This window comes from Sorex araneus, chromosome 2 (genome assembly GCF_027595985.1).
Source record: "Sorex araneus isolate mSorAra2 chromosome 2, mSorAra2.pri, whole genome shotgun sequence".
NCBI lineage: Eukaryota > Metazoa > Chordata > Mammalia > Eulipotyphla > Soricidae > Sorex > Sorex araneus.
In genome coordinates this window covers 235,725,273-235,752,627 of record NC_073303.1, presented here as the reverse complement: position 1 = coordinate 235,752,627, position 27,355 = coordinate 235,725,273, and the positions used below count along the sequence as shown (strand labels likewise).

The 27,355-nt window shown below is 46.6% G+C and overlaps 2 protein-coding genes and 1 pseudogene across 2 annotated transcripts; 2 read left to right on the top strand and 1 right to left on the bottom strand.

Annotated features, from left to right (window-relative positions):
- Positions 1–4,066: 4,066 nt before the first annotated feature.
- On the top strand, positions 4,067–5,005 carry LOC101540861 (olfactory receptor 7D4-like). Its single transcript, XM_004619515.2, has one exon. It carries the CDS (start codon positions 4,067–4,069, stop codon positions 5,003–5,005), a length of 939 nt encoding a protein of 312 aa, XP_004619572.2.
- A 9,934-nt stretch (positions 5,006–14,939) lies between these two features.
- LOC101541124 (olfactory receptor 18-like) lies at positions 14,940–20,249 on the bottom strand (annotated as a pseudogene).
- Positions 20,250–24,407: 4,158 nt separating this feature from the next.
- Positions 24,408–25,361, top strand: LOC101541388 (olfactory receptor 18-like; the record flags this gene model as incomplete). Its single annotated transcript, XM_004619517.2, has 1 exon — positions 24,408–25,361. A coding segment is annotated over one exon (954 nt), but the record flags the coding sequence as incomplete, so codon positions are not given.
- Positions 25,362–27,355: the final 1,994 nt, after the last annotated feature.

Below are 27,355 nucleotides of genomic sequence, written 5' to 3'. Positions count from 1 at the left end.
CAAAGCAAATGCCCTCCCTGCTGTACTATCACTCCAGCCCGTCAGTGAGCAATTGTGAATATGAGCCGTAACAGTTCCCTTTACCGCAGGGCCAAGCTCTCCCTCTGAAGGGAGAATTAAAAGTAACTGTAACTGGGTGAAGCAATGGTGATGGGCAAAAGATGCATTTTTCACAGGGGGAAATTCTTGGCCAATGTTTTATTGAATGAAGTGATCGACACAAGGTTAAAGCAGTTCTAAAGTGAAAAATTAAGGTTTGCAGGAAAACTCAGGTTCTCCTTATGTCATTTCAACACAAAAACGTCCACATGACTTCGACTTGATGAAAGAAACAGAAGTCTTTTCTGCGGGAGTCTAGTGTTTGGTTTCTGTTTTCTAGAGGTCCAGTATGAATAAGTTAACGGTGAGCGGCCTTCTGGTTTGGCTTGCAGAGATGAGACAGTCATGACCAGAGTAAGTTCACAATAGGCTTCTTGAATGACTGACTCCAAACTGGAAAACTTTAAAAACGGCTGTTTTGGGCCAGAGTGATAGTACAGGGGGTAGGGCGTTTGCCTTGTGTGCGGCCAACCTGGGTTCGATTTCCAGCATCCCATATGGTCCCCTGAGCACTGCCAGGAGTAATTCCTGAGTGCAGAGAGAGGAGTGAGAGTGACCCCTGTGCATCGCCAGGTGTGACTCCTCAAAAAAATACCTCTGAATTCTTCATCCAGAGACTTTCCCAGCTGTGCTATCTCTCTAGTCTGTCACATTTTGTCCTGTTTGCAGCAAATACTTGCTCTTTCCCCCTCTCTCCTGACTTATAGTGCTGACCCTTCTTATAATAAAAATATTCATAGCTGAAATGATCATTTCCACCTTCCTTTCCAGCTGAAATAGAATCTCAGTCATTTTAAATTTAAAATTAATATTTTCTTCCTATTTTTTTGTCACACCCAGTGATGCTCAAGGGTTGCTTCTGGCTCTGCACTCAGGAATTACTCCTGGCAGTGCTTGGGGAACCATACAGGATGCTGGGGATTTAGCCTGGGTTGGCTGTGTGCAAGGCAAACGCCCTACCCGCTATACTATTACTCCAGTCCCTAAAATTAATATTATTTCTTGGAGGGACAGAGCAATAGTACAGTGGGTAGGGAGTTTGCCATGGATGCAGCAGATCTGGGTTTGATCCCTGGCATCCCATATGGTTCCCTGAGCACCACCAGAAGTAATTCCTGAGTGTAGAGCCAGGAGTAATCCTGAGCATCACCAGATGTGACACCCCCCAAAAAAATCCCTCCCTCCAATTAACATTTCTCAGGAAATGATGAAAACTGCATCCTTTTCTTCATGCAAGATATAAATATTTAGTTATTTATTATTATCTTGATTTTGTTTGGGGGCCACATCTGGTGGTGCTCCAAGCTGTACTCAGGGATCACTCTTGAATTTTTTTTCTTTTTGCTTTCTGGATCACACTCGGCGATGCACAGGGGTTACTCCTGGCTCTGTACTCAGGAATTACTGCTGGTGGTGCTCAGGGGACCATATGGGATGCTGGGAATTGAACCTGGGTTGGCCATGTGCAAGGCAAATGCCCTACCCACTCTACTATTGCTCCAGCCCCCTCTTGACGGTGTTTGGGGGACTTTCTGGGTGCTGGCGATTGAACCTGGGTCAGCTGTGAGCAGGGCAAGGATGCTGCCTGCTGTACTCTCCCACTAGCCCCTAAATATTTATATTTTATATTTACGTTTTAATCCCAAATGTGTCTTTCTAATTTTTGTCAATAAATCATTTAATCATATAATAAATGCATTAGTTTTATTGCTACATGAACCAAATGAATTCTTAACATTAACTAATTAATTTACTTATTGGTTTTTGGGTCACATCTGGTGATACTCAGGGGTTACTCCTGACTCTGAACTCAGGAGTTACTCCTGGTGGTGCTCAGGGGACCATATGGGATGCCAGAAATCGAACCCAAGTGTGATAAATTGCAGGCTAACACCCTCCCTGATGTTCTATCTCTATGACCCCATTAAAAATTTTTTTTTTCAACGGAAGCATCCTCCTTCCCAGTACCACCAATGTCATTTTACAGTTGCAGGATTACTGCACAAACCCCTTCACCAGCGTTTTAAGATCCCAGCCCTATTATCTCATGGTCTTTTCCCCTCCTTCCCTTAACCAATAATCAATAATTAATAATCAATAATCAATAGAAAACAATAACTGGTAGAAAGCAATGGCTGATCAAAACAGTGGCTATTGCATTGACAGATCACTCACTTTTTGGCCCAATGGATCCACTTGTTTTGCTCCAACACATGAGCACATACCCTCTTGCTCAGCCCGGGGCTTCTCCTTCGGCCTTGTGCACGGATATCCTCTGTCCCCTGCGTCATCTCTGCAGCTCAGGCGCTCCCTCCTCTTCCTGGAAGCACCCACCCTGTAGGCCAGCTCTCACCCCCACGAGGATCTCCATCAAGGCCACATGCTGCATGGCAGTGCCGAGAGGTAACAACCACCACATCTGGAATGTTCCCATCGGGCCTTGGTGGCAGCCCGTGTTGCAGGAAAACCTTGATTGAGGAGGGGGCCAGGCAGGGACCAGCCGCTGTCCCGTTTTAAGCGGAGACTCAGAGTCTGGTGCCAGGGTGGGAAGTGTATCAAGGAACGTCGTGTCCTGCTTCCGGGTGAGTTTCCTTCCCACCTCTCCCTCGGTCTAGCCGATATCTGCTCAAGTGCCAGAGCTGAAGCTACTGCAGGGAAAGTAGATTAAAGTCTCAAGGCGCCAAAATAGTTGTGGGCAAGTATTCTAGCCTAGGAAATCCTGACACAGGTTCTCTTTTATAACTTCTAGTTCTGCTCTGTAATTAAAACATATATTTATTAAGACATCAGGGCTTACAAAATGGCTGATCAGAGAGTTGTTGCAGGCACACGGTGTTTCAACACCCATCCCACCGCCTGTGTGACCTTCCCTCCACCAATGGCCCCGGGGTCCTGCCCACTCACCTCCAGCCCACCTCTGGGGCAAGTGTATAGGACAAATGGATGTCATATCGCTTGTTCCAACAAAACTCAAAGGAATGGCCAATGGACTTAGGAGAAAATAACTCAATAAAAGTCAGTTTGTGGGGCTGGAGTGATAGTCCAGTGGAGAGGGCTTTTGCCTTGCATGCGGCTGACTTGGGTTCGATCCCCAGCATCCCATATGGTTCCCCAAGCAGTGCCAGGAGTAATTTCTGAGTATAGAGCCAGGAGTAACCCCTGAGCATCGCTGTGACCCAACAGCAAAAAAAAAAAAGTCAGTTTGTGATGAGTGATGGCCATCTGATTGGAACCTATGTAAATAAAGAAATTCAAATTAAAAAACGTTTAAATCATTGAATGCAGTGGAGTATAATGCCTTTCTCAGTTACCTATGGTCAAGTTTTCCACTCTGGCATTGAAAATATATTGCTTGAATTTTTATTGTTGTACGCTGTAGTAGACTTTGATTCCCTTTTTAACTCCTAGTTCTGTACTATATAATATGGGAGAATTATAGACCCACCTTGTCATAATAATAATATCGGTCATTCATCAAGACCTTATTATGCCCAAAGGAATTTTTATTTATTTATTTTAATTTTATTAACCTTAGTTTTTGCTTTTTGGGCCACACCCAGTGATGCTCAGGGGTTACTTCTGGTTCTGCACTCAGGAATTACTCCTGGCGGTGCTGGGGGACCATAAGGGATGCCAGGGATCGAACCCAGGTCAGCCATGTGCAAGGCAAATGCCCAATCCGTAGTTCTATCTCTCTGGTCCCCCAAAGGAATTTTTGGGCTGACAAAGGCAATAATATAACTGTTTTTTTTCCTATTAAAAAATTTTTTTTTTTTTGTCCACTATGGTTGTGCTCAGGGTTACTCCTGGCTCTGCACTCAGGAATCACACCTTAGGGAACTGGCATGTGTGGGGAAACCTATGAGATATCTGTAATTGAACCGAGGTCGTCCGCATGCAAGGCAAGTTCCCTGCTGTAGCATCACTCTGGTTCCAACCACGACTTCCCTGCAGATCCACAGGCTCCATGGAAGCAGCAAACCAGACAGAAGCGTCACAGTTCCTCCTCCTGGGACTCTCCAAGGATCCGGACCTGCAGCCTGTCCTCTTCGGCGTCTTCTTGTCCATGTACCTGGTCACGGTGCTGGGGAACCTGCTCATCGTCCTGGCCAGCATCTCCGACCCCCACCTGCACACACCCATGTACTTCTTCCTCTCCAACCTGTCCGTGGTGGACATCTGCTTCACCACCACCACCATCCCCAGGATGCTGGTGAGCATCCAGACTCAGAGCCAAGCCATCTCCTATGTGGGCTGCCTCACACAGGTCTACTTCTTCATGGTATTTGTTGGCATGGACAATTTCCTCCTGACCGTCATGGCCTATGACCGCTACGTGGCCATCTGCCACCCCCTGCACTACATGGTCATCATGAACCCCCGAGTCTGTGCCTATCTGGTGCTTGCGTGCTGGCAGGTCATCATCTGGGTGGCCCTGTGGCACATCCTCCTGGTGGCGAGGCTGACCTTCTGTGTGGGCACCGAGATCCCCCATTTCTTCTGTGAACTGGCCCAGGTGCTCAAAGTCGCCTGCTCGGACATCCTGATCAATAACATTTGCTTGTATCTATCTGCGACCTTGCTGATTATAGTTCCCCTCGGGGGCATCCTCTACTCGTACTCAAAGATTGTCTCATCCCTGATGCGCATGTCCTCTGGGAAGGGCAAGTCCAAGGCCTTCTCCACCTGTGGCTCTCACCTCTCTGTGGTCTCCTTGTTCTATGGCACCGGCCTTGGCGTCTACCTGAGTTCTGCGGCTACTCACGTGTCTGAGAAAAGCTCTGTGGCCTCGGTGATGTACACGGTGGTCACGCCCATGCTAAACCCCTTCATCTACAGTCTGAGGAACAGGGACGTCAAAGGGGCGCTGGGCAGACTCCTCAGCCGAGCCATCTCTTGTCAGTGATGGCCCCGAGTGCATCACGGGGGGACACTTTGGTCCCCAAGGCTGTTTCAATGGAAGGATGAAAGATCCTGAGTCATTTTCTTTCTGAGACTTCCTTCCTCCCTCCCTCCCTCCCTCCCTTCCCTTCCCTCCCTTCCCTTCCCTCCCTCCCTCCCTCCCTCCCTCCCTCCCTTCCTTCCTTCCTTCCTTCCTTCCTTCCTTCCTTCCTTCCTTCCTTCCTTCCTTCCTTCCTTCCTTCCTTCCTTCCTTCATTCCTTCTTTCCTTCCTTTCTTCCTTCCTGCTACTCCTGGTGATGATCAGGAATCACTCCTGGCAGTGCTCTGAGGACCCTGGGTCGGCTGGGTGCAATTCCGAGTCTCCTTCATTTCTCACCCATGTTCCAAATATGTAAAGTTCCTTTCCCAAGATTCCCAGTCTGTGAATGGAAACCTTCAGAATCAATGAGGACATCGTCTCCCCCACTCCCACCCCAAATCCATTCAAATGCGAACCCACCGTCACTAACTCTCACTCTAAGCTGTTTCTTCGGAAGAAATTGGTGTCAACCACTCTGGAATCATCCCCAGTAAGCCCCATTGAGTCAGGGCTTGCTGCTCATGGGTATGAGTTCACTTTTCTTCAAAATTCCCTGTGAGGACCTTTTCCTCCTAGTTGCCTCACTTTTCCAAAGCAGGGAGCAAGGCAGAGCTGGACTGTCACCTGGCATTGTGGCCCCCAGCCCACTCACTGTTGCTTTCCTGCTTTGTATGAGAGTTGTGATGTGGCTTTGAATTTGAAGTAGGAATATTTGGAAGCTGACTTGGATAGTTGGAAGGTTCTCCTGTCCCCATGAGTCATGGTAATAAACTGCCTGAGAAAATGCTTTGTTTCTTAGTTCTTTGTTGCCTCGCATCCTTATTCTCTTCCTCCCTTTCCTTCCTTCCCTCCCTCCTTCCTTCCTGTCTCCCTCTTTCCTCCTCCATCCTTCCCACTCTCCCTCCCTCCCTCCCTCCCTCTCTCCCTCCCTCCCTCCCTCCCTCCCTCCTTCCTTCCTTCCTTCCTTCCTTCCTTCCTTCCTTCCTTCCTTCCTTCCTTCCTTCCTTCCTTCCTTCCTTCCTTCCTTCCTTCCTTCCTTCCTTCCTTTTGCTGAATTCTCATGCATGTACATTTTTGGGGGGCTACACTTATCAGTGCTCAGGGTTTACTCCTGACTCTGGAATCAGGAATCACTCCTGGCAGTCTTAGGAGACCCATCTTTGATTTACAAAGATGTTCCCAAGCAGAGCTTAGGGAGCCTGGGGGCCACTCCCGAGGCTACTCAGCCAAGCAGACTGACTGACTATTGAATGCTCTGTCCCACGATGTGAGGATGGTTGGGTCTAGCAAGATGGGGACCCCTAGGTTTACACCCAGTGATGCTCATCAGGTCCTTGTACATGCAAGACAAGCATCCCCCACTTTTCTTTTTGGGCACCACGTGGCGATGCTCAGGGGCTACTCCCGGCTCTGCACTTAGGAATCATTCCTGATGGTGCTTGGGGACCAATATGGGATGATGGAGGTTGAGCCTGGGAGCGTGCAAGGCAAGTGCTCTACTTGTTGTACTATCACTCTGGGTCAAGGAAAGCAGCCCTGACCTTGACTCCTGAGTTCCTTCGTGCATCTTTTTTTTTTCTTTTTCTTACTCACTTTTGGGGAAGCTTTTCTGGAAACTTCTGGAAACTTCCAGAAGCTTCTGGGAGCAAGAAGCCACAATGAATGGGCTAACTTTTTAGCCCATGGGGAATTCTGGCAAATCAAACAAGTACAAATCTCACTTTATCAGGGCAAAAGACACCATCTGTCTCCTAAGTCTTTGTCTGGGTCTGCCTGTGATGGGATAAGACTCCTAGTCTCTGAGATTGGACAAAGTGGGCTCCAGCTACCACATCAGGCACATTACCCTGAAGGGGAAGGAGGAGCAGGAAGGGAGGGTCTGGAAGAGATTGACTGTATTCCTACCAGCCTCTCCTGGGGGTGCCATAAAAATAAAACCACAAGGAAGAAGAAATCTGATTCTAAGGTGATTCTAAGGTCACTCCTGGGATGCTTAGGGGTTACTCCTGGTTCTGCACTCAGAAATTACTCCTGGAAGTGCTTGGGGAACCATATGGGATGCTGGGATTGAACATGGGTCAACTGCATGCAAGGCAAATGTCCTACCCTGTGTACTATCGTGCTGGTCCTCCTGTATCTTTATGGAACCCACCAAGGTTCCTGAAACAGAGCATCATCTGCACCTTAGAATCAGATTTCTTCTTCCTCGTCAAAAATTTGCTCCATAAGCCACCAGGAAATTCCATTGCAAATTGGTCCTCTGGAGTTTATGGTTTCAGAAATTCTTTGGCTTCTCTGATCAAACAAAAATGTCACAAATTTTTTTCTTTTGCCTTTTGGGTCACAGCCAGCGATGCTCAGGGGTTACTCCTGGCTCTGTACTCAGGAATTACTCCTGGCAGTGCCTGGGGGACCATGTGGGGTGCCAGGGATCGAACCGGGTGCCAGGGATCAAACCTGGGTCAGCTGTGTGCAAGGCAAATGCCCTACCCGCTGTGCTATGGTTCCGGCCCCAACAAAATTTTTCATTAGGCTGCTCTATTGAGAAGCTTCTGGAAGGCCCTCTTGATGTTCTGGTTTCTAGGCTGTAGATGAAGGGGTTGGGCATGGGAACAACCATGGTGTACATCACTGAGACTACAGCCCTCTTCCTGGGAGACGGGAGACAGCTGAGCTGAGGTACACCCCCATGGCTGTCCATAAGTTAACAGATCATGGACAGGTGAAGAAGGCCTTGGACCTCCCACCTGTGGATGAGATTCTCAAAACAGAGGAGACAATTCTCCTGTAAGAGTACAGGATCTGGGCCAGAGTGATAGTACAGTAGATAGGGCATTTGTCTTGCACGAGGCCAACTCAGGTTTGATCCCTGGCATCCCATACCGTCCCCAAGCACTGCCAGGAGTAATTCCTGAGTGCAGAGCCAGGAGTAACCCCTGAGCATCACTGGGTATGATCCAAATACCAAAAAAAAAGTACAGGATTTTCGAGAATGGCACACCCGCCAAAGATAATAGCGACAAAATACATTAATAAGTTATTGGTGGAGATGTCCCCACAGGCCAGACTGAGCAGTTGAAGAGGGTCACAGAAGAAGTGAAGGATTTCCACCTGGGTGCAAAAGATGAGCAGTGATATCATCAAACAATGAAGCTGGGAGCCCAGCAGACTGATGTAGACCCCAGAATCAGACGGCCACAGAGACGGGGGTTCATGACGACAGGGTAGTGCAGGAGGTGGCAGATGGCCACAAAGCGATCATAGGCCATTGCCGTGAGAACTAAATTGTCCAAACACCCCAAAATATTAAAATGAGACAGTTGCACTAGGCAGCCGGCATGAGAGAGATATTTCTGCTCTGAGTGTGAATGTCCCAAATCACCTTTGGGACCGTGGTGGATGTAAAGCCGATGCCAGCTGTGGATAAAACTGACAGGAAGCAGTACATGGGGGTGTACAGGCAGGGGCCGGAGCTGACAGCCAGCACAATGAGCAGGTTTCCTGTGATGGTGACCAGATTCATGGGCAGGAAGAGGCCAAATGGATGGGCTCGACTTGGGGGTCATCTGAGAGCCCCAGGAGGAGGAAATCCACGGCCCCTGGTGACATTGTGTGGGTCCCCAACACAGAGACACCTTGGGGCAAAGAAATGAGAGTGGGTCCAGGCACGCAAGCCCTCATCATTGTCAATAGTTTGGACTAAGCAACTTAGACATAGAGTAATTGCACTTGAGTTGGTCACTTTTAGCTATACTTCTCAGTAATAACAAATATTGCCTTAGAGCTATATTCTCACTGACTTTTGGTCCATTCTTTGTTGCTTTAGACTTTGATTTTGGAAAGGCCGATTTAAAGCAATTTGATGAACAAGATTCTAGGAAGATCTCAAGAACTGAAAGAGCATTACCCACTCCCTTAATATAAAGAAAGGAACTCTACATTCAGAGTCTACCTCAAAGAATGAATGCTTGTAAGCAGAGCTGAAGTGACAGTACAGATGGTAGAATGTGTGACCAGGGTTCAATCCCTGGCATCCAATAGGGTCCCCCGAATCCTGCCAGTAGTGATGCCTGATTGAAGAGTCAGAAGTAAGTCCTGAGCACTGCGGGTGTGGTCCCCCAAAAACAAATACACAAAAAATAAATGAAATAATCTAGTTTCATTTTTCCTATCAACATTGTTTACTGATAACAATAGTGTGTGTATATGTGTGTATGTTTGTGTGTGTGTGTGTGCATGCATACACACACATCCTGGGGTCCAGGATAGAACCTCGAATTTCACATAGGCAAGGAGGTCTATTATGGAGCTCCATCCCTAAACCTTATTCAGTCTAAATTTAAACCATGTCACTCACTCTCTCCTACCTAACACCTGAAAAGAATGCTTGAATTCTCCAGAGAGAAAAATAAGTTAAGTCATACATATGTGATGATAAGTAGAGTTAATACTACTTTATTGAGACGAGACCCCGAGCGGCCACACACGAACGGCTCCTCCGTTCCAGAGTGACCATGATCCCGGCGACCCACTAACTACTTTCGGCACCCAGTGGCTTCTTGCTGAAATGCCTCTAGACTGTGAACTAAGCTATGGCCCCATGCCACCCCGGGAGGAGAAAGGTTTTTCTCTCTCAGCCTTTCCTTTAGGCGGAGGTGTGGTGACCACCATCATTTAGAACCCACTAAACAGGTACGAGCTTGCAGTGAGGCAACTTCTGGCAGAAATTTCTCTGGACTTAAGTACTACATACCAGAAATCCAAAACTGCATGGCCGCTGTGGCCGCACAACCTCATATGCTCTTCATTCTCAGTGATGGAAAACATTATCAAATGATGCCTTTTCAGCACATATGATTGTTGGGGGAAAATTCCAAATAATAATAGCGAGTTTTCTGTTGAAATATTGAATGTAATCAAAGTAAAGAGAGATTAAAGTGATAATCATCAGTCACACAGGTGGGGGGTGGGGTGGGATGGGAGGTATACTGGGGTTCTTGGTGGTGGAACATGTGCACTGATGAAAGAGATGGGTGTTTGATCACTGTATGACTGAGACTTAAACCTGAAAGCTTTGTAACTTTTCTCATGGTGATTCAATTAAAAAAATAAATAAAAAATACTACCATATTACAGTAAAAACGTTTCAAAATTGCTAATCGTATAGATATTACAAGTGCCCATTACAAAATATATGCTATTATTTTTATGCAGTTTTATGTTCCCTAAAATTAATGTACTATTCACTTTTTCATAAAGTACAGGTTTATGGATCATGGGGTGTTTTCAGATGAATTATCAGTAACTAAAAAAAAAGGAAGTGAAGAAAGAATGAAAGATTAGTCTTTGGGGATCAGAGGGGAGGGAGGGAGGGAGGGATAGAGGGGGAACCAAGATGAATGGAAGGAGAGAGGGAGAGAATCTCATGGTAATATCTGTGTTATTATGAGAAATACAAGATGTTTTCATACCTAATCTGCTGCTGCCCATGTTCAGTTATGAGAAAATTCCAGATTCAGAGAGGCACATAAGGAAATTGCCATGAAATTGGCAGGGGTGGGGCTAGGGCAAAGAGTTAAGTCAAACCTGATTGAAGGACAGGTGACTCCCACTTCTGCTACCGATGTTCAAATGTAAAACAATAACGTTGCCCACCCACTCCGTGGGTGTAATGGAACATCAGCAGCATATTTAACGAAGATTGTCATGGGGACCAATTGTGGTATTATTCCAATTCCCTCCTCCTCAGATGAACGAGCACCTTAAGATCCATGAACCTTCAAGGTGAGATTGGACAAGAATTTGGGGGAGATTTCCTTTCCAGTCCATAGAGAAAGCTAACAGAAGCGAGAAACGCCAGTGAGGAGCAGGATTCTTCATGAAAGATCTTGAGCCCCCAAATGAAAAAGCTAACACGAGCTCCCTGTGTGTCTGCCCAGGAAGGGGGCACAGGTGCCTCCGTGTCTGTCTCCAGGACCACTTGCCCAGGTGAGGAGACAAGAGTCAGGCCCAGCCTCCTTCACACAGAAACCCAAGGACCCGAAGACCCCCAGCACTCACTGGTCTCTGCATCTCTGAGGGCTCATGCTCCGAGCTGGGCTCTGTAGCTTGGGTCAGGGAGGAGAGCAGAGACCGTGTTTGGGATGGAGAGGAAGGAGAGGGTGGGCATGAGCCTGCACAGGTATTGATTGTGAAAGTGGGGACCAGAGGTGAGAAATACCCTCCAGGCCGCAGTGCTGACTCCTTATGATGCTGCCACGGCCTTGTGGGATCAAGCCACAGGACTTTGGTAAGAACCATCGATTCTCGTTAGCCCAGTCCCTGGGGACTGCTAATGGGAGCGAGGAAGAAAGTGGGGATTTGGACGTGATGCGCTGGGGTCTCCCTTCCATGAGAACCACCTGTGCTCCTCAAGGTCCAATTTTAAATCTCAACATTCATTTCAATGTCTCTTTAAATGGAATTTATGAGTGGACGCTGACATCTCCCAAGGAATTGTGTTCGTCATGACTAATCAAACTAGAATATACTTTCTTTTTCTTTTAGTTGTTGTTGTTTATAAATTGTGTTTTTGTGCTTTCTTTCTTTCTTTCTTTCTTTCTTTCTTTCTTTCTTTCTTTCTTTCTTTCTTTCTTCTTTCTTCTTTCTTTCTTTCTTCTTTCTTTCTTTCTTCCTCTCTCTCCTTCCTTCCTTCCTTCCTTCCTTCCTTCCTTCCTTCCTTCCTTCCTTCCTTCCTTCCTTCCTTCCTTCCTTCCTTCCTTCCTCCCTCCCTTCCTCCCTCCCTCCCCCTCTCCCCTCCCTCTCTCTTTCTTTCTTTCTTTCTTTCTTTCTTTCTTTCTTTCTTTCTTTCTTTTCTTTCTTTCTTTCTTTCTTTCTTTCTTCTTTCTTTTCTTTCTTTCTTTCTTTCTTTCTTTCTTTCTTTCTTCCTTTCTTTCTTCCTCTTCTTTCTTTCTTTCTTTCTTTCTTTCTTTCTTTCTTTCTTTCTTTCTTTCTTCTTCTTTCTTTCTTTCTTTCTTTCTTTCTTTCTTTCTTTCTTTCTTTCTTTCTTTCTTTCTCTCTCTCTCTTTCTTTCTCTCTCTCTTTCTTTTTTGGATTTAACTTTTCTTCTTTCTGCAACAGCACATTGGAATTGTCTGCTTTTATTGATGGGAATGATGCTTGCTCTTGTAAGATGCAATTCGTTTGCTTCATGCCTGCCAAGGGGGTGGGTTGGGGGTGGGAGGGACCTGGTGGAGGGAAGTCACACTGGGGACAGGGTTGGGGTTGGAACACTGTGTGCCTTATGTAGCAGGTACTTCTCTTAAATCAGAAGAAGCATCAGATTTGTCAATCAACTCAGATTTATAAAATTTATAAATTAATAGAATTGGAAGCAGTTGGTAGCTCCGGGCTGCTCCTGGCTAGATGCTTGGCCATTGCTGCTCACCCCATGGGAGTCACACTCGGGGGGCCTCATGCAGAGCAGACCCTGTGACTCTGTGGCTCCCCCACCCCCATCCTGAATTTTTCAGTGTGACTCACTCAGCATGAGGGCTTTAAGGAACGAGAAGGAACCATCAGGGAATTTAAGCAATATGGGCCAAATGTGAACATAGAAATTCTGGGCTGGCGTCTGCCCCTGGCAGGTAGGCTTGATTGGTGGTGGGAAGTTTCAAGAATTGTCTGCCATAGAGGCAGGGTGAGGACTGGGATATGGGTAGTGGATACTGTCACTGGTGGATATATGTATGTTTCATGATTGTATAGCTGAATCTCAAACATGGAAGCTTTGTAACTCTATCTCACGGTGATGCAATAAAATAAAAAAAGTAATGTGGAGTTCATACCTAATTCAATCAGCTTAATTAATGGCTTAACAAACAGCAATACTCCTACATTATTAAAAAAATAAAAAAAAATTCTGAGGCAGAGTGAGAGCAGAGCGGGGAGGGTGTTTGCCCTGCATGTAGCCAATCTGGGTTTGATCCCTGGCATCCCATATGGCCCCGAGTACCACCAGAGTGATCCCTTAGTACAGAGCCAGGAGTCAGGTCTGAGCACTGCTGGGTGTTGTCCCAAACCCAAACAAGACAAATAAACAAAAAAGGTGAATGTATTGCAATGTGTCCAGATAGTACTGGAGGGCGAGAGGGCCCGGTTCCGATCCCCCGGCCTGTGTCGTCAGTCTCAGTTCTACAGGGAGCTGTGTGGGACGTTTTCAGCCCTGCTTGCGTGGACCTGGGTAGTGCTGGGCAGACCCTGACCTTTGGGGTTCAGTGGATATGGGGTGAAGGCCACCAAGGGACCTGCTGAACATGCTCCCAGGAGTGGTGACTCACAGGGGCAGACTCCACCCTGGACACCAACCCTGGGTCTGGACCCTGATTCTTGTTTCTCATCACTCCCAATCTTCTCTTGCCGGTGTTTTCTCTCCTTCTCCTGGAACCCCAGGCTTTCTGGCACATGTGGCTCTTTTAGAAGGTCTCAACAGCATCTGGGGTCCCCAGGTCCTCTTCCTGCATGACTGTCTCCAGGAAGTTCAGGAAGAGAACCCAGTAGTACTACGGCAGTCCGAGAAGGCAATGGCAGGTTTGGATTATTTTGATGTATTTATTTATTGGTTTTGGGGGCCACACCTGGCAGTGCTCAGGGCTGACTCCTGGCTCTACAATCAGGGATCACTTCTGGACTCAGGGGACCTTATAGAATGCCGGAGAATGAACCCAGGTTGGCTGCGTACAAGGCAAACACCCTCCCTGCTGTACTATTTCTCTGACCCCACGTACATGCTATAGTTTCAAACTTCAAAATAGAAATATAGACCTACAAACTGTCTTGCTCGGATAATCAGTACTAATAAAATCTCTAAAGAATTATGCTTTATCCTTTTTGGTCTGTCCTTTCTCCCTTTCCTTCTTCCTTCTTTTTATTTTTTTAAATATCTGTAGTAGATATTATTTACCTCAGTTACTGGCATAAAAATTTTCCCAGGGGCTGGAGCAATAGCATAGTGGTAGGGCGTTTGCCTTGCATGAGGCCAATCCTGGTTCTATTCCCAGCATCTCATATGGTCCCCCAAGCACTGCCAGGAGTAATTCCTGAGATGCAGAGCCAGAAGTAACCCCTGAGCATCGCCGGGTGTGACCCAAAAAGCAAAAAAAATATTTTTTCCCAATTTTGGTATAGCTTAGAGTTGAGTGACTATGACATCAAAGCCCTAAGAATCAGGGGCCAGAGTGATAGTACAATGGGTAGGGCATTTGCCTTGCATGCAGCTGACCCAGGTTCGATCCCTGGCATCCCATTTGATTCCCTGAGCACCACCAGGAATGATTCTTAAGTACAGAGCTAGGAGTAACCCTTGAGCATTGATGCTATGAGCCAAAAAGAATAAAAATGAAGTACTGGGTGGTACCTCAAAAGAAGACCCTGAATCTTGGGAGCCAAGATTGAGGCATTAAACCTTATACCCTCTCACCCAACCTGTATCATTCGATCTGGTCAGAATTAAAATTTTTGAACAGACTGTGGATAGGATTGATAAAGATACACATATTTATGCTTTCAGATGTTTAAAAGGTAATTATGCATTTCTAAATAAGGCAGAGGTGACAGGGGTAAAGTCTAGTGAGTTGAAGGGGTGAGAGAATTGGGTTCTTAAAGGGGATTGGTCATGTGTCATTCAAGAATATCTCCTCGCTCCACATAGAAGAAGAGCTAAAGCAAGCAATTTTTCAATTTTCAGATAGACAAAAGAGATGGGAAAATGCAGAGTTACATAGCTTGGCGAATCAAGGTGTCCTGTTGGCTGTGTCAAAGGTTGGTGTTGCCATTATTTTCCAATTCTTTGATCAAATAAAAATATCATAAGAATTGAGGCTAATCTGTCCTACTGAGAAGCTTCTGGAAGGCCCTCTTGATGTCCTGGTTTCTCAGGCTGTAGATGAAGGGGTTGATCATGGGGACAACCATGGTGTACATCACAGAGGTCACTGCCTCCTTCCGGGAGGACTGGGAGATGGCAGAGCTGAGGTACACCCCCATGGCTGTCCCATAAAACAAGCAAACCACGGACAGGTGAGAGCCACAGGTGGAGAAGGCTTTGGACCGTGCCCCTGTGGATGAGATTCTCAAAACAGAGGAGACGATTTTCGTGTAAGAATAAAAAATCCCCGAGACTGGAATACCACCTAGAATAGCACCAAGAAAATACATGATGAGGTTATCAGTGAAGATATCCCCGCAGGCCAGCCTGAGAAGTTGAGGGGGGTCACAGAAGAAGTGAGGGATTTCCACCTGATTGCAAAAGATGAGCTTTGACATCATCAAGCAATGCAGCTGGGAGTCCAGCAGGCTGATGCAGATGGACCCCAGAGGCAGCTGGCCACAGAGACGGGGGTTCATGATGATTGGGTAGTGCAGGGGATGGCAGATGGCCACAAAATGATCATAGGCCATTGCCGTGAGAACTAAATCATCCAAACACCCAAAAATATTAAAAAGAGACAATTGAACCAGGCAGCTGGCATGAGACATATTTCTGCTCTGAGTGTGAATGTCCCAAATCACCTTTGGGACCGTGGTGGAGGTAAAGCCGATGTCAGCTGTGGACAAAACAGACAGGAAGAAGTACATGGGGGTGTGCAGGCGGGGGTCAGAGCTGATGGCCAGCACGATGAGCAGGTTCACCGTGACGGTGGTCAGGTACATGGACAAGAAGAGGCCGAAGAGGATGGACTGGACTGGGGGTCATCTGAGAGCCCCAGGAGGAAGAATTCCACGGCCCCTGTGACATTGTGGGGATCCACAGTACAGAGACACCTTGGGGCAAAGAAATGAGAGTGGGTCTATCACTGTCAATAGTTTGGATCCAAGGAATCCAGAAAGAATCACAGGGACTTGACTTGGGTCTTAGACACTTTCAATACAAGATCTCAGTTGCAGCAAACATTCTTCTTCTTTTATTTATTTATTTTTTTGTTTTGGGTCACACCCGGTGATGCACAGAGGTTACTCCTGGCTTATGTACTCAGGAATTACCCCTGGCGGTGCTCGGGGGACCAAATAGGATGCTGGGAATTGAACCTGGGTTGGCTGTGTGCAAGGCAAACGCCCTACCCGCTGTGCTATCGCTCCAGCCCCGACAAACATTCTTATTAGCACCATTTTCTCTGGACTTTTGCTCCATCCTCCTGCTGTCTTGGCCTTGCTGGAAAAGTCTCAGTGACAGAAAGATGAGGAATGAGGAAATTTCAAGATTCCAAAAGTCAAATAAAATCAAAACAGTACCCAGCACTTTAAAGGAAATGAATGGCCACACCATTCAGGGCCACAGCAGGCAGTGTTCAGGGCTGATTCCTGGCTCTGCACTCAGGGATCACTCCTGGTGGTGCTCAGGGGACCCTGTGGAGTGCCAGTGTCCGAACCTGGGTCGGCCATGTGCCAAGTAACTTCCTCCCCACTGTCCTATTGCTCTGGCCTCTCAAACAGCTTTGAAACATTCTCTGCTGCCCAGAGACAGACAGTTTCCTTCCTTGGGGTGGCACTAACCACCTCCAGATGCCAACTAATTCCAGACTGCGGCTCCATCCTGCTTGGGCAGATTTGTGAAACACCTTGGGGCATTTTATGAAGACTTTGGGGGTTGGGGAGATCCATCAATAATTCACTGGGAAGATCAGATGCTAGAGATGTTGGTGGGGAAAACAAAATATTTCCTGAGAGCCGTGAACCCCAATGTTGAAAGGCAAACATGAGTGCCCTGTGTGTCTCTCTATGCATCATCCGGAACGATACATGGGTGCCCATGTGTGTCTGCAGGTCCCATCTGCCTGGGTGCGGAGACAAGAGTCAGGCCCAGTCTCCCGCACCCAGCACCCCTCAACACTCTCTGGTCTCCGCTTGTCTCTGTGGGCTCATGCTTTGACCTGGTCTCTGTACCTGGGTGAGGGAGGAGAGCTGAGATGGGGAGGAAGGAGAGGGTGGGCATGAGCCTGAACACGTGCTGGTGGTGAATGGGTGACCCAGAGATGAGCCCTGCTAAGAAATACCCTCCAGGCTGCAGGGCTGACTCCTTATGATGCTGCCTCGGCCTTGAGGGATCCATTGATTCTCGATTCTCGTTAGCCCAGTCCCTGGGTACTCCTAATTGCAGCAGATGAAGAAAAGGGAGGAATCATGTCATCAGAAAGTGTGTGGGGTTTTTTCTTCCCAGAGACAGCTCCCCCGGGTGGGCACTGGTGGAGGGATGTGTTTGTGAACATTGTATGAGGGAAAAACAAGTTCTAACATGTGTGAATCTGCATCTGTACCCTCATGGGGATCCACTAATTAAAGAATAAAATAAATTAAAAAAAATAAAAAAGAGATTGTCATATAAATTTAACCTACATACATAAGAAAATTCAAATAATTTAATACAATATAGTTGCTGTCTATTCTCTTTTATATAATGTAAGTGAAGAATTTTAAATAAAAAATCCTTTTTATTTTTTATCAAATCACTGATATACACATTTACAAAGTTGTTCCTGATTGAATTTCAGTCATGTAATGTTCCAACACCTGTCCCTTCACCAGTGTACACTTCCTATCACCAATGGTCCCAGTTTCCCTCCTGCCCCGCCCCCTGCCACTATGGCAGACACGTTCTTTCTCTCTCTCTCTCTCTCTCTCTCTCTCTCTCTCTCTCTCTCTCTCTCTCTCCTTTTGGGCCTTATGATTTGTAATACAGATAATGAAAGGTAATCAGGTATATCCTTTTATCTACTTTCAACACTCAGATCCTGTCCAAAATGATCATTTCCAACTATTATTGTCATGTTGGTCCCTTCTCTTTCTTAACTGCCCTTCACCGCCCCCCCCCACCTCATACTCTTGTGTTTACCCTGTTTACCCTGGCTTTGATATTAGTCTCATTATCCTACAAATGAATGCAGTCATTCTATACCTGCTCGTCTCCTTGTGACTCATTTTACTCAGACTCTCATTGTCCATCCATTTATAAGCAAATTCCATGACTTCATTCTTCCTAATGGCTGCATATTACTCCATTGTGTAGATGTACCATAGTTGTTGTTGTCTTCTTCTTCTCCTTCTTCTCCTTCTCCTCCTCCTCCTTCCTCTTCCTCCTCCTCCTCCTCCTCCTCCTCTTATTCTTTTTTTTCTTGCTTGTTTTGGGTCATACCCGGGGATGCACAGGGGTTACTCCTGGCTCATGCACTCAGGAATTACTCCTGGTGGTGCTCGGGGGACCATATTGGATGCTGGGAATTGAACCCAGGTCGGCCTCGTGCAAGGCAAACGCCCTACCCACTGTGCTATTGCTCCAGCCCTGCATAGCTCCTTTATACATTTGACTGTTCTCAGGCACTCAGGTTGTTTCCAAATTCTGGTTATTGAGAATAGTGCTGCAATGAACATAGACGTACAGATGGTGTTTCTGCTGTATGTTTTTGGGCCTTACAGGTATATTCCCAGAAGTGGCATTGCTGGGTCAAGTACGAGCTCAATTTCTAGTTTATTGAGGAATGTCCATATTGCTTTCCAAAAAGACTGGATCAGTCAGCATTCCCACCAGCAATGAATGAGAGCCCTTTCTCTCCCCATCTGCATCAGCGCTGGCTGCTCTTGTTTTTTTGGATGTGTGCCAGTCTCTGTGGTGTAAGATGACATCCTACTATTGTTTGATTTGCATTTTCCCAATGATTAGTGATGTAGAGCATATATATATATTTTTTTTTGCATGAGCCTTTTGGTAATTTGAATTACTTCTTTAGGAAGTTTCTTTTCATTTCCTTTCCTCATTTTTTTTGATGGGGTTGGATCAAAACATTCACAATGGCCATAATCTGGAAACAACCTGAGTGTCAGAGAACCTTCTAAAAGAGCCACGTGTGCCAGGAGAGCCTAGGGTTCTGGGGAGAGGGAGAGAAGACTAACATTAGCAGAAGAGCCGTGATGAGAAGTGAGAATGGGGGTTAAGACCCAGGGTTGGTGTCCTGGGTGGCATCTGCCTCTCCAAGTCACCACTCCTGGGAGCGTGTTTGGCAGGTCCCTTGTTGGCCTTCACCCCAGATCCACTGAACCCCACAGATCAGGATCTGCCCAGCCGCTTCTGTGTAATAGAACACCCAGGTCCACGCGAGCAGGGCTGAAGGTCCCACACACCTCCCTGAGGAACTGACTGAGAGTGATGACACAGGCTGGGGGATCGGAACTGGGCCCTCTCACCCTCCAGTACTGGATGGACACATGGCAGTACATTTGCCGTTTTTGTTTGTTTGGTTTGGGTTTGGGGCCACACGCAGTGGTGCTCAGGCCTGACTCCTGGCTCTGTATTGGGGATCACTCATGGTGGTACTCGAGCCCCTATGGGATGCTGGGGATCGAACCCAAGTTGGCTCACATGCAAGGCAAATGCCCTGCCCTCCGTGCTCTCACTCTGGCCCAGAATTTCTGTGTTTGCATTTGACCCATATAGGTTGAATTCCCCGCTGGGTATTTCTCATTCCTTAAAGCCCTCGTACTGATGAGTCACACTGAAACCCAATTCAGATGGAAGTGGGGGGTGCCGCAGGGCTGCAGGGTCTGTTCTGTACGAGGAGCCCCGGGTGTGACTCCCGTGCGGTGGCCAGCAATGGCTGAGCATCTGGCCAGGAGCAGCTCCAGAACTACCAACTGCTTCCAATTCTATCAGTTTATAACATTTATAAATCGGATTTGATGGAGATGTCTGATGCTTCTTCTGATTTAAGAGAAGTAGGTGCTGCACACAGAAGGCAAGGAAAGAGCAAGCGTGATTTCTCTTTTTCAGTTTCCAGTCAGACACTGTGATGTAGGAAGTTGTTTGTAGTAGAGTTGTTTCAGGCACACAGTGTTTCAACCCCAAATCTGTCCCCAGTGGGACTTCCCTCCACCATCAGCCCCAGGTCCCCACCCTCAGTCCGCCCCCTTGGCAGGCATAAGACAAATGGATTTCATCTTATAAGAGCAAGCATCAAAACACCGGCAGCTGCCAACTCCCAGAACCCAATGAGAAGTGCAGGTTTGTAGGTTCAGTAATGGCAAATTCCAGGTCTCAAGGTTATAGGGGATGGGTCGGTCCTTCCTATCCCCCATCCCCATGGGACCCTGGAAGTCACACCCACAAACTGCTTCCGACTGCTGCTTGAGCTCCTTAATGACCATGATCCAGAGACACACAAAAGAATCTCCGAACCGAGCAGCTTGCTGCAGAGATTTCTCCAGACCCAAATTATCTAACATTTTAGAATTCCAGGAGTGTTGCACGACATCTTATGCTATTCATAACAAGTGATACGAAAGAGAGTGTGGGGAAGATTGTCTGCCATAGAGGCAGGGGGAAGGGTAGGATGGGGGGATACTGGGGACCTTGGTGGGGGAAGATGTGCACTGGTGGTAGGTTGGGTGATTGATTATTGTATGACTGAAACTCAAACAGGAAATCTTTATAACTGTATCTCATGGTGATTTAAAATAATAATAATAATAATAATAAAATTAGCATTCTGAATAAAAAAAGTAATGTGGAGTTCATGTCCAATTCAATCAGCTTAATCAATGACTGGATAAGTAGCAGTGTTGACTACATTAAAAAAAAGAGCAAGGATCATTTCTATCTGTTATGCATACATACATCAATAAAAGCAGACAATTCCAATGGGCTCTTTTAGAAATAAGAAAAGCCAAACCCAAGAAAGCTTGGGAGGTGGGGATGAAAGAAAATTAACTTAAAAAAAAAAAGAACTGAAAAAAAAACTCATCACCACCACCCAACAAGGAGTAAATATATTCTTGTTTGGTTAGTCATGATGAACACAGTTCCTTTGGAGATGTCAGCGACCACTCATAAATTCCATTTAAAGAGACACTTGAAATGATCATCCTAAGCAATGGAAAACTAATTATCAAATGCTTCCTTGGTAGTAGGGCTGTCCTTCTTGGGGGGAAACTCCAACAACAATAGTGAGTTTTGTGTTGAAATATGGAATGTAATAAAGGTAAAGAGAAAATGAAGTGAAACTCATCATCAGTTATGCAGTTGGGGGTGGGGGAGGCGGGGGGCAGGAGGTATACTGGGGTTTTTGGTGGTGGAATATGGGCACTGGTGAAGGGATGGGTGTTTGAATGTTGTATAACTGAGACATAAGCCTGACTACTTTGTAAATTTCCACATGGTGATTCAATAAAAAAATAAATAAAATAAAAAAGAATAAATTAAAATTGAACCTTGAAGATCAGACGTAGTTGCCATGGGAGAGAAATTTCTCCCCCAGCCCCTCACATCCAATTTTTTACTTTTATTATTCTCTCCCATTAGCAGTCCCCAGGGACTGGGCTAACGAGAATCGATGATTCTTACCAGAGTTCTGTGTCTTGATCCCTCAAGGCCATGGCAGCATCATAAGGAGTCAGCCCTGCAGCCTGGAGGGTATTTCTCAGAGGGGCTCATCTCTTGGTCGCCCATTCACCACCAGCACCTGTGCAGGCTCATGCCCGCCCTCTCCTTCCTCCCCATCCCGATTACGGTCTCAGCTCTCCTCCTTCACCCGGGCACAGACACCAGCTTGGAGCATGAGCCCTCAAAGACGCAGCGGAGACCAGTGAGTGCTGGGGGGGTGCTGGGTGCGGGAGGTTGGGCCTGATTCTTGTCTCTGCACCGGGGCCGGTGGGGCCTGCAGACACACACAGGGCACTGGTGCATTGTTCCGGGCGATGCACACAGAGAGACACACAGGGCGCTTGTGTTTGCTTTTCAACATCGGGGTTCACGGCTCTCAGGAAATATTCCGCTTCCCCCACCAGCATCTTTAGCATTTGACCATCCCAGTGCATTATTGATGAACGTCCCCAACCCCCAAACTCTTCCTGAAACACCTCAAGATATTCACAGCTCAGCCCAAGCAGGATGGAGCCACAGTCGAGAATTAGCTAGCACTTGGAGGTGGTTAGTGTCACCCTGACAGGGAAATAGAACTGTCTGTCTCTCCTGACGCTGTTGGAGGGGCTGGAGCAAATAGGACAGTGCATAGGGTGCTTACCTGGCACATGGCCAATCCGGGTTGGAGCTCTGGTATCCCAAAGGGTTCACTGAGCACTGCCAGGAGTGATTCCTGAGCGCAGAGCCCGGACTCAGCCTTGAGCATGGCTGTGTGTGGCTCTGAAACAAAACCAAAACACTTGTCTGAAATCCTACAGAAGTGCGGAATGGGCTGTCTTGGTTCATTTTCAGGTGGTTTTGAAGGTGAATTTTGAGGGAGTGTCCTGCAGAGGTACACGTGCTCTTGTCACAAAGATGTGCTGTAGTGTTTTTTTTTTTTTAAGTTTTTGGTTTGTACCTAATTATGCTCAGGGCTTACTCCTGGCTTTGCTCTCAGGGGTCACTCGGCGGGTTTGGGGAACAGAGGAGATGTGGGGGATCAAACCCGAGTATGCTGCGTGTAGGCCAAACGCCTCAGCCGCTGCACTATTGTTCCAGCCCTGGCATTCTTTTATCTTCTCACAATATGATTGAGGTAATATTATCAGTTTCAGGCGGTGAAAAGACTCCTTATTACAATATTTTGCAAAATGGCCACCCCATGGATTCTATTTAATCTGTAATCCCATCAAAACCTTTAATTTCTCTTTGAGTGATGAGAAGTTTTGAGATTTATAATTTTAGCAATGTTGAAATGCTTGGATTGCCAGGATATACATATATCTACATGATTTTCCTTCCTTCCTTCCTTCCTTCCTTCCTTCCTTCCTTCCTTCCTTCCTTCCTTCCTTCCTTCCTTCCTTCCTTCCTTCCTTCCTTCCCTCCTTCCTTCCTTCCCTCCTTTAGTCTCTCTCTTCCTCCCTCCCTCCCTCCCTCCCTCCCTCCCTCCCTCCCTCCCTCCCTCCCTCCCTCCCTCCCTCCCTCCCTCCCTCCCTCCTTCCTTCCTTCCTTCCTTCCTTCCTTCCTTCCTTCCTTCCTTCCTTCCTTCCTTCCTTCCTTCCTTCCTCCCTTCCCTCCCTCCTTCCTCTCTTCCTTTCTTTCCTTTTCTCCCTCCCTCCCTCCTGCCTCCCTCCCTTCTTTTCTTCCCAGTTTTTGGGTTAAACCCATGATGCTCAGGGCTTACTCCTAGCTCTGCATTCAGGAATTTCTCCTGGTGGGGTTTCGGGCACCCTGTGGGATAGTGGGGCTTGAACCTGGGTCTGCTTGCATAAAGCAAACTCCCTCCCCACTGTACTATTCTCTGGTCTCTGCAACTTATTTATTTTCTAAATAGAAGATTCAAACTTTCTTTATTTCTTGTCCAGGCCCGGGCAGAAGGTTAATATTTACATGATTCACATAGGATGGGGGCCAGGGGTGTTGTCAGGGGTAGAGCACTTGCCTGGCATATCTGAAGCCTAATTCATCCTCAATATAACACACACACACATACACACGTCAGCAGCAATATTAGCCAATACTGATGTTATGAAAAATGAAGCTAGATACTTTATTACGGCGCTTTCACAAATAAAGAAATTAAATGCTCTGTGTTTGAGTAAAATTAAGTGGTACTTATTCATGTTATTTTGATTATAGTTATAGTAACGTATTTACAATTGTTGTAACACTTATGGGATTGATAAGTTACCTCACTCACCACTGCCCTAGCACCCCAGACCCTTCATCAACGACCATTTTTTCCAGCACCTCCGACTACCTCATCCCTTTTCCCCACCGCTCACCCCTATTTCTATAGTTCCAGTAGCACTGTAGCACTGTAATCCCATTATTCATTGATTTGCTCAAGCGGGCACCAGTAACGTCTCCATTGTGAGACTTGTTGTTACTATTTTTGGCTTATCGAATATGCCACGGGTAGCTTCCCAGGGTCTTCTGTGAGGGTAGGATACTATTGGTAGCTTGCTGGGCTCTCCAAGAGGGGCAGAGGAATTGAACCCGGGTCAGCCTCGCACAAGGAAAAATGCTCAACCCGCCGTGCTATCGCTCCAGTTCATAATTCCAGTAATGTTCTCAATTTAGAACATTTTTTCCTCTTTGCTAAATGAGATTTAAAACCCTTTGTTCTTTTTTTTTTCCTTTACAGTCCTGGATACTGCATTGCTTTCATTTGACTTTTGGAAACTTAAAATGTTCTCATTCCTCATTTTTCTGTCCAGAGCCTTTTCCAGCAAGGCCAAGACAGTAGGAGGATGGAGTAAAAGTCCAGAGAAAATGGTGCTAAGATGAATGTTTGTCGCAAACCGAGACCTGGTAGTGAGAGTGTCTAAGACCCAAGTGAAGTCGCTGTGATTCTGGGTTCCTTGGATTCAAACTATTGACAGTGATGGACCCACTCTCATTTCTTTGTCCAAAGGTGTCTCTGCGCTGTGGACCCCCACAATGTCACAGGGGCCGTGGAGTTCTACCTCCTGGGGCTCTCAGATGACCCCCGAGTCAAGACCGTCCTCTTCGGCCTCTTTCTGTCCATGTACCTGGTCACCGTCACGGGGAACCTGCTCATCGTGCTGGCCATCAGCTCTGACCCCCACCTGCACACCCCCATGTACTTCTTCCTGTCTGTTTTGTCCACAGCTGACATCGGCTTAACCTCCACCATGGTCCCAAAGATGCTTTGGGACATTCACACGCAGAGCAGAAATATCTCTCATGCCGGCTGCCTGGTGCAACTGTCCCTTTATATTTTTTTTGTGTGTTTGGAGTGTGTCATTCTAGGGGTGATGGCCTATGATCGCTTTGTGGCCATCTGCCATCCCCTGCACTACTCCGTCATCCTGAACCCCCGTCTCTGTGGCCGGTTGATTCTAGGGTCCATCTGCATCAGCCTGCTGGACTCCCAGCTGCATTGCTTGATGATGTCACAGCTCATCTTTTGCAGCCAGGTGGAAATCCCTCACTTCTTCTGTGACCCCCCTCAACTGCTCAGGCTGGCCTGTGGGGACATCTTCACTGATTACCTGATCATGTATTTTCTCAGTGCTCTTCTGGGTGGTGTTCCAGTCTCGGGGATTTTTTATTCTTACACGAAAATACTTTCCTCTGTTTTGAGAATCTCAACCAAGGGCGGGAGGTCCAAAGCCTTCTCTACCTGTAGTTCTCACCTGTTCGTGGTTTGCTTATTTTATGGGATAGGCGTGGGGTTGTATCTCAGCTCTGTCGTCTCCCAGTCCCCCAGGAAGGAGGCAGTGGCCTCAGTGATGTACACCATGGTTGTCCCTATGCTCAACCCCTTCATCTACAGCCTGAGAAACCAGGACATCAAGAGGGCCTACCAGAAGCTTTTAAATAGGACAGTTTAGCCTCAATTGTTATTTTTATATTAAAATATTTTAAATTTTATTTTTTATAAAGTTGTTCACAATAATTTATTCCATTCAATATTCCAACACCAATCCCGCCATCATTATACCTTCCCATCACAATATTTTGAATTTTCCTACCACTACATAAGCCTGCCCCACAATAGGTCTTAAATAATTTATTTTGTACTACTAGTTATGAATAACCCACTAAAAATGATCCAGAAACGTTTCCTTAGAGGAAAGCGTGTGAAGATTGTTGTATCTCACCCTGAAGTCATTTAGTCCTTGTATAAGAGATTACTCACATGTTGTTGTTAGCAGTTGACCCTTGTGTACTAATATATACATGTATAATCAAGACGGGTTGCCTTCTACTTTATATCCCATTCAATGTGGTGTGCTACTCTTGGTAAACCAGTGGGTTAGAGTACTAGATACCCAGATATTCTAAAAATTTAAATAGGGTGATACATCAGGAGTTAAACTCTCAACTGGATGGTGACCGGGGCCAGGAGGCATCTGTGCTGCTCATGGCTCTCTTTCAAGATTTATTTGTGCATCTCTGGATCATGGCCGTTCATGAGCATATATGGTGCCTGAGGCAGTTTGTGGGCGTGACTGCCAGGTTCCCTAAAGGACTGGGGGGTGAGGGGGAGGTCATCCATGCCCAACTTCATGAGAATCTAAAGATTTTGGCCAAAATACCCGCACACCTGAGTTTCATTCAATGGATGAGGCTTGTCCCAAGCTTGTGGAGATTGGCCAGCAATATGGCAGCAATTGGGTTCTGGAGGGATTTGGCTGCTGGTGCTCTGTTGGATCCCCAGATCAGATTCAGCCTGGCATGGGATCTCAAGAGGCAACACTCTAGCCTCAATTCTTATGATATATTTATTTGATCATAAAGTTGGAAAATAATGGCAACAGCAACTGTGACATGGCCAAATGTTAACCTCTTGATCCACCAAACTTTGTAACTCTACATTTTCTGAACTCTTCATCTAACTATCTGAAAATTGCAAAATTGCTTATTTTAGCTCTTCTATAGGAGCGAGAAGGTATTTTCTAATGACAAGTGACCAACCCCCCTTGACAACCCCATTCTGTCAACTGTTGGGCTTTTTGGATTTTGCTCCTGTAACTTATTTCTTATTTAGAAATTCATAATTGCCATTTAAACATCTGAAAGTATAAATGTGTGTAGTTATGAACTCTGTTCACAGCCTATTCAGGAATTTGGGCTTCAACTGATCAACTGATACAGGTTATGTGAGAAGATGCAGAGTTTCATGCTTCAACCTTGGCTTCCAAGCCTTGGAGTCTTCCTTTGGGGTATCATCCAGTACTTTTTTTTGGGGGGGAGTGTTCTATCCTGCACAGCTCTGGTGTCACTACTGGTTCTACACTCAGAAATCATTCCCGGCAGTGCTCGGGGAACCAAATAGGATGCCTGGAATGGAAATCAGGTTGGCTACATGCAAAGCAAACACCCTCTCCACTGTGCTCTCACTCTGGCCCAGAATTTCTACATTTGCATTTATCCAGATTGGTTAAATTCCCCGCTGGTTCTTCTCATTCCTGAAAGTCCTAGTGTTGAGGGAGTCACACTGAAAACCCAAATCAGGATGGAGATTGAGGAGTCACAGGGCTGCAGGGTCTTCTCTGCATGGGGCCCCCGGGTGTGACTCCCGTGCGGTGGGCAGCGATGGCCGAGCATCTGACCAGGAGAAGCCCCAGAACTACCAACTGCTTCCAATTCTATCAATTTCTAAACTTTCTAAATCTGATTTGATTGAAAAAACTGACTTGATTGACAAATCTGATGCTTCTGATTGAAGAGAAGTAGGTGCTGCACACAGAAGGCAAGGAAAGAGCAAGTGTGATTTCCCTTTTTCAGTTTCCAGCCAGACACTGTGATGTAGGAAGTTGTTCATAGTAGAGTTGTTTCAGGCACACAGTGTTCCAACCCCAACCTTGTCCCCAGTGTGACT

What these genes read in the sequence shown, in the direction of transcription:
- LOC101540861 (XM_004619515.2), top strand. Translation starts at nt 4,067, where the DNA reads ATGGAAGCAGCAAACCAGACAGAAGCGTCACAGTTCCTCCTCCTGGGA.